The sequence below is a fragment of the Mesitornis unicolor genome, unplaced genomic scaffold (assembly GCF_000695765.1).
Source record: "Mesitornis unicolor isolate BGI_N332 unplaced genomic scaffold, ASM69576v1 scaffold41067, whole genome shotgun sequence".
Classification (NCBI taxonomy): domain Eukaryota; kingdom Metazoa; phylum Chordata; class Aves; order Mesitornithiformes; family Mesitornithidae; genus Mesitornis; species Mesitornis unicolor.
This window is the reverse complement of record NW_010196493.1, coordinates 1-7,591: the sequence shown is the minus strand read 5'-3', so window position 1 is coordinate 7,591 and position 7,591 is coordinate 1. Positions and strand designations below refer to the sequence as shown.

Here is a 7,591-nt window from a genome sequence, read left to right as displayed (position 1 = left end):
GATTCTGTGATTCTGTGAAAAAGGAACTGGATTTCCCTTCTTTAAAATTAGATATCTACAGATAACAGCCAAAAAAAGACACCTTCGGGCTAAAATTCATCTGAGCTAGTTTGAATATTTAAGTCAAATAACTGGACAGCAGACTCCCAGTGTCTTTAATACTGTCCAGAAATAATTTTTAAGTTTGTAGACAACATTTATCCACAGTTTGAGCATACTCGAATTCTTGCACGGGTGCAGAGTGTATCTGTAATAGAGAAGATAATTTTGCCACAGACTCAGCAGAATTTCCTATGACCTGTGGACTGCACTTAGGATATTCATGACACGAGAAGTCAAGGTGCTAAATAGCAATGCCAGGAGATACAGCTCTCCTTTACTAACAGTTTTAAACTTGTTTAGTCAATGCTTCAGACAACAGCCTTAAAAAGCAGTGAGCAAAACCTGTATCAGTTCTTGGAATTAACAAAAACAGAGATTAACAGAGCACAATTCACATTAACACACACAGAATTAAGATCATTTCCCACCTCCCAGTCCTTGGGTTACCCAGATTTTCTCTCTCTCAGCATTTTTCCAGAGCAGGCTGCATACCTTGGGCAATGCGGAGCTTCACTTCCAGGTCAACGGGCGTAGAGACAACAGACTTGGTGAGAACCAGCACGTTCTCCAGGCCAATCACCACCACCAAGTATGGAAATATCTCTCTAAAAGAAACAGAAACACAGCTGAGAATGAGATCCGTGGTGAAAAAGAAGGGAAGAACACAAGTTAAGCAGCAAAAATGCATCCTAGAGTCAAGGCCAGGAGACACCATCCAGTGCTCTCGGCCAAATCCCTTCTCGTATGATATTACTCATGAGGCGAGTGCTCTGTATTTCATCTGCCTTGGACTGATACGAACATTTTTTGCAAAGCTGCATGATTTTCTGGAAAAAGGCCACTGTAAACCATCACTAAATTTGTCTGAAAGCTTCCCAAGGTTGGGACAGTGCCCCTCAGAGAGTCTCTCCGGTATCTGGTACAGATGATGGACTCCAACACCACTGCAACAAACTCAGCAATAATTATCCATCAAGAGTACGTTACGACAAGAGGGGACCGAGCATGTCCCACCACCAAGTGAAAACCCTCACAAATCACAGCTAAGCATTAAACAAACCTTTCAAAAGCGACCCATGGTCACCACCGTGACTTTATTCAACTCTTCCTCTTACCTTTAATTTTTTTAAATCTCTTTTGAACTACTTGCAGGCCAGATTAGAGAGGAAAAAGCTGCCAGAACATGGGAAACAGCCAATCTCTTCCATTCCCTCCAGCTAAACTTAAGCAAACCTAATAAAGCTTTCACTGTGGAGGGGAACGGATTTGTGCTGTGCTGGCGTGTACAGATCCAAAAGGAGGAGAACGTGGGTGTGTGGTGTGCCACCCTTCCCCCTGGCAATCACCAACAGCCAAGACAGGCACACAACAGGGTTTCAGAAGAGCACCTCCTGCTTTTGCCATTTCATGCCATAAACCCCAAGGACCAGCTTCCCAAATGTTGCTTTGGATTCCCTACAGCCATCTGACACAGGCTTCAACATCATTTTCATCAAATCCCAGCCTGGTTTGGGTTGAAGGGACCTCACAGCCCCCCCAGTCCAACCCCCACGGCCAGGGACCCCTCCCCCAGCCCAGGCTGCTCCAAGCCCCGGCCAACCTGGCCTTGGCCACTGCCAGGGAGGGGGCACCCACAGCTTCTCTGGGCAACCTGGGCCAGGGCCTCACCACCCTCACACTCAACAATTTCTGCCCAATCTACACTCTCAATCTCCCAAATTCCAGTTTCAAGCCATCCCCCCTGATCCTATCACTCCAGCCCTTCTCAAAAGTCCCTCCCCAGCTTTCCTGGAGCCTCTTCAGGTCTTGGAAGGCCACAACAAGGTCAGCCTCCTGTTACTGTCAAAGAATCCAAAATCTAGACAGTCCAAATCAGTCCTGCCTTTGTCTAAAGCATTTTCAGTTCACAACCTGTGTCACTGCTCCCAGCAGTACTTTAGGACAGGAGACAGATGTGAGCAAAGCTCTCTGTATGCCTAGGGATGGAAACTGCTAAATAAAGAGAATGCAACCAACACAAGGGAGAGCTCAGCTGTCTGGCACAGCACAGCAAGGTCCTGCAGAGCATCTTATCTGCAAGGGCATGGTCTTGCAGAGTCCTTGCAGTGTCCCTGTCCTTATGCACAGTCCTGCAAGATACACAGGGGGTCTTGAATCATCTCCAGATAAGCTGCAGTAAACCTTCACAAGGCGGTCCAAATACGAAACAGAAAAATCCCAATTCTCCTATCAACTGTATCCTACTTAAACCATAGCTTCTACTGCAGAAGATCGTTAACTGAGAGTCCCAGCTTATGAGTTTCAGTAGTCCTTGAAGAGCCAGCATTTTTCATGTTAAATGACCAGCGGTTTAATGAGACTTTGGCTTTTCTTGAAGAGCAACGTGGCTCTGTGCAGGACAAACTGTTCACACCCTGCAACTCCAAAACCTAAGCTCATTTGTACTCACTCGGAGCGAGATCCTCATTATATTGTTCCGCCGTACAGTGCCAGGCACTGAGAAAGAGCTTCCAACGGGAAGAGGGAGGAAAAGCATGGGGAGAGGCCGTATCACATCCATCTACTGAAACATTTACACCTCACTTATCGCTTTGATGCAGCATGATCCAGCACTCCAGAGTAACAGAAACACCGCTGTTAACTCACAAAGAAAACAGATCTTCCCTGAGTCCATACATCCTTGAGAACAAAGATAATCTCTGCTTTATCGAAAACATTTAGAGGATTAAAGAATTTATCACATCAGCTTCTCTCATCTCATCCCAGTCCACCAGCTCACAGGATCCCACTCCAGTGAACTCCAGGCATTCTGCTCAACTTCACTCCTTATTCTTCCTTAAATCCCACACAGATCATGTCATCTATCTCCAAGTAGTTGTCTTTTCCGTAAAATAAGATAATGCTTACCTCACTTCTCATCATTTCACTCCATTATAAAAGCTTAAGGTCCAATTTATGTATCATACCTGTAGCAAGCACACACAGATCTCTAAGCAAGGAGCTTTACTTTAATACCTTACAAAAACCAGTGAGGTGGAAAAGGCTTATTATAGATACAGGCACATTTAAGAACAAACACACCTACACCTGGAAGGCTTTGCTGTAAAGAAAATGGATATAAAAGGCTGAAAAGTCTTTCTGTCCTGTAGGAGGAATAACGAGATCAGTTTAGCCCCGTCTGTGTGACAAGGTCTTGGTCATTGCATTAACCAAAGGAGTTCCTTTCCTATGTGTCTGCATCCAAATATTGCCTCTATTCTTAAATTTAGAATTAATTATGAATTAAAATCATAAATCCCCAGTGAATCCTATGTGGTTTATTTGTACCGCTCAAAGAACAATGTGGTCTTGAGCCATAATTAAGGCTCTTTGGTACCACAGTAAAACAGGAAAAAACCCAAATATTTTCATTTCTGAAGTCAATTATTCCCAGCAATTTTAAGCTTCTAGAAGAGAAATTCCTCCATGCGGTCTGGCTCGTGCTAAACTATCACCAGCATTGAGGAGTGTCCCTCATGGGTCAGACCTTTCCTTGTTCCTACGGTGTACAGCCACATGGAGGAGATGGGATGAAAAACGATGGGTATTTCCTTAACTACTTAGGAAATGGATGTGAAAATCAAAAGAATGATTCAGAACTGAACGTATCACGTAAGCTTATTTGAAGAATACTACATCTTAAAGATTAAGCTGTTTTCAAATGATTTCACCTCCATCTACCCTTGTCTTTTGGTGCTGGAAACGTACCCTCCGTTAAGAGTGGGCGTCAAACCGAAGAGCGTGCACAGCCCAACGGACATGAGCAGGGAGCTGAGCACCGTCACGACCGCTGCCAGCGCCAGGCCCCATTTCGATTTCACCATGTCGATCTTCCCTGAAAAACAATTACCAAGCAAAATAAAGCTACATATTAATAAAAAAAACAAGGAGAAAGGGATCCTCATCCTGATTTAGTTCAGCCCTGCAACCCAAAATTAACGGTAGTTCAATGTCTGAAAGGCAGCTCCCACACCCTCCCAGTTTGTAAGGGCTTGTAGCTCAAACTGGTTCCAGTACAGCAATGGTGAAGTACAAAATAAAGAACTTAAGTGTGGCTAATATGGCCTAAAATCACCAGCTCAAAACATGTATTTGATCTGTCTCACAACAAATCAGCCCCTCCAAACTGGGAAAAAATGTCCTTACCACGGCATTTAGACAGAAAACACCTCAGAAGGTATCACAGAGAATAACATTGCACTGGCTAAGAGGGACAAATCAGCAGAAATCAGATAAACAGGATGACAAATTCTCTATGTGACACTTGAGGGGAAAATTTCACCACCACCTTTTCTGCTGAAACAGGAGGGAACTGTTGTGGACAGGAGTTTGTCTTCTCTGTAGCCAGGGGAAGGGCACCCAACCACTGATCCCATACATCTGTTCAGCTCGTAGGTGTACAGATGGGTTATTAGCTTGTTGTCTCCTCAAAGCTCTCCACCCCACAAACCTACGTGTGGAGAAGTAGATGTAGGCGAAGAGGATAATGTAGGTGGTGACGAGGGGTATCAGCTCAGCAATGCCGATCTCCTCCTTGAAGTGGACGTGAACGATGTTCTCCTCTCGCAGCGTGCAGTTCGGGCTGGGATGCAGCAGCTTGAGGCGAGAGCGGAGGCTGCTGAGGAACCTGAGGTGAATCACAGAATCATTTGGGTTGGAAAAGACCTTTAAGATCACCAAGTCCAGCCATTAACCCAGCACTGCCAACTCCACCACTAAATCATGCCCCTAAGAGCCACATCTCCCCATCTTTTAAACCCCTCCAGGGATGGGGACTCCACCACTGCCCTGGGCAGCCCCTGCCAGGCCCTCACAATCCTTCAAATAAAGACATTTCCCCCAAAATCCAATATAAACCTCACTGACACATCCTGAGGCCATTTCCTCTGCTCCCATCGCTTGTTCCTGGGGAGCAGAGCCCGACTCCCTCTCGCTACACCCTCCTGTCAGGAGCCAAAGAGGGGATAAGGGCTCCCCCTCACCTCCTCTGCTCCACTTCAACCCCCCCAGCTCCCTCATTGCTCCCCAGCATTCGGCTGCTCCACACCCCTCCCCAGCTCCAAAATGGCCTTTTTGGGAACCAAAACTGAGCCCAGGATCCCAGGGGCGGCCTCACCAGTGCCCAGCACAGGGGCACAAGCCCTGCCCTGCTCCTGCTGCCCACACCAGTGCTGGACAAGCCACGATGGCCTTGGCCTTCTTGGCCACCTCTGCTGCCTCCTCTTCAGCCGCTGGCCACCAACACCCCCAGCTCCCTCTGCCCAGCAGCAAAGCAGGAGGAGGTCACACTGTGCACCACAACCAGCACACGATTCCAGGGAGGAGCTCAATGGTAGAAATCGAGCAGGAAGAAGCTCCATAGATGCACACAGACTTAAAAAGCACGTTTCTTTCTAGGCCTGACTGCTAAATCTGATCCTCTGAAACTACATTCACCACATCTGTACTGTGGCAAACTCACAGACCTCGATTTCTATGAAGATTCAAGGGTAACTCTGAAGACTCAGCAAAAATATTTAAAGCAAGGGCTCATCATCCAAAATCTTGGCCCTGGGGAACAGAACACGCTGTATTCTCAACTATCCCCCATATTTTATCTAAGTGCAGCTGATAAAAGGTTCTCCATTAGAGTCCTTGAGGCTGAAGGGTTCTTGCACGGGCGGCACCAGAGCAAGTTTTGACTGTGCTGCTTCTGTCCTAGGCATTCCCTGGGGAATTGTGCACAGCACAGAGCACAGTGTTCAGTCTTCAGATCCACTCTATCCAAACCAGCTCTGCCAACACTGCCAAAGGGCTTTCGCAGTTGGTACCAGTTCAGTTAGAGCTTACTGGAAAGCAAACCACTCTATGTAGAAGGAACTGGGTCAATATGGACCTACTGGGCCTTGGCTGCAATGATGACAGCTTTGTGTGCAGATGAAGCCATCATCTGAGGAACAACCATTGGCAGCTTTGGGTATTATAGATCCTTTTTGTAAAGAGAAACTGAGAACTGAATGTATTCTATTTCCTTAAGACATAGCAAATTTTCTCCCCAAAACAGGAACCTGTTTTTCTATAGCATGTTCAGAAAATCCTAAAATACCTGAAAACGGAGATTAAAGAAAGACGTAACGATAATTAAACAGCAAACTTGCCAAGAAACGAGTAAGGGATCCCCCTAACATAGAAATAGCCCAGCTAAAGCTCCTTACCTGGAATCGTATCGCTGGAGACCCAGTGTGACGGTGTACGACACCACTCGCTTCCTGTTGTAGAGGTTCACCCCGCTGTACTTCCCAGGGAGCCCAAACAACAGATCTGCAAAAGCAAGAGTATCATGCCAACATTAGGATAACAACAAAATAAACAAAAAAGATGGGATACAAGAGGTGTTCATTGTGAATTGGAACTGATGTTGGTATGGGAAGCATCTTCTCCATACTCTGGTGAGAACTTCTCACTCTGGATAAATACCTGATGCAGGGGAGTGAAGAAGATGGAGCATCTCTTAGTGGTGCCCAGGGACAGGACAAGGGCCAGCAGAGCAGGATGGCCAAGGCCATCGTGGCTTGTCCAGCACTGGTGTGGGCAGCAGAAGCAGGAGCAGGGATTGTGCCCCTGTGCTGGGCACTGCTGAGGCCGCCCCTGGGATCCTGGGCTCAGTTTTGGGTCCCAAAAAGGCCATTTTGGGTGTGGAGCATGGGCAGAGAAGGGCAAGGGAGCTGGGGAGGGGTGTGGAGCAGCCGAATGCTGGGGAGCAATGAGGGAGCTGGGGGAGTCAGGAATTCCCATGATACCAGGGACTTCTGTCTTGGTTGTCAATGAGCACTCAAAATGAGGGTCCACATACCCCAAACCGCTGTGTGCACACACTGTGGATGCTCAAAAAATAACCATTAAAATAAACTCACTTTAGGGTTAAAAAAACCCCTATTCAGGCTACAAAGTTGCTTTAAAACCAGAGGAACAGCATTCCCTCCAGCCTTAAGGAACCACTAACCAATACAATCTCAGACACAGTCAGAGTTATTTTTTCAATTAAAAGAGAAAAATACTTTTATGATATCCAGTGTCAGCTCGGGGTATAAGCAAGCAACTATCAGTGAACGCACAAGAGGGAGCAGGATGAATTTTCATTTATCTGTGACAATGAGGCAGTCTTTGAGTATGACAGACAATAGCATGAGGGAGAAAGAGATAAGTTATAGCATATATAGAGTATGAGGAACAAAAAGACTTGGAAAAGTTACCTGCTATTTTTACACCTACAGGAAGGAATCTGACTGAGAGGAATTATTTGCTTCCCACAAATGCAGAACTGAACTCAAATACAGATACAAAATGTGAGGTGACATATACCTGGTAGTTTAATTCCAGATGTTGTGAGTAATAAAATGCCACCCAGTTTGGTAATCTGGGCAATCCAGGTGTTGAAAATACAGGATCACAGAATGTGAGGAGTTGGAAG

General features: G+C 46.1%; 1 protein-coding gene across 1 annotated transcript; it reads right to left on the bottom strand.

Moving 5' to 3' along the window:
- Window positions 1-594: 594 nt before the first annotated feature.
- LOC104543808 (sterol regulatory element-binding protein cleavage-activating protein-like) lies at window positions 595-6,441 on the bottom strand (the record flags this gene model as incomplete). The annotated part of the gene is made up of 4 exons (XM_010188502.1): window positions 595-707; window positions 3,850-3,976; window positions 4,596-4,768; window positions 6,336-6,441. Coding segments are annotated over 4 exons (519 nt in total), but the record flags the coding sequence as incomplete, so codon positions are not given.
- Window positions 6,442-7,591: the final 1,150 nt, after the last annotated feature.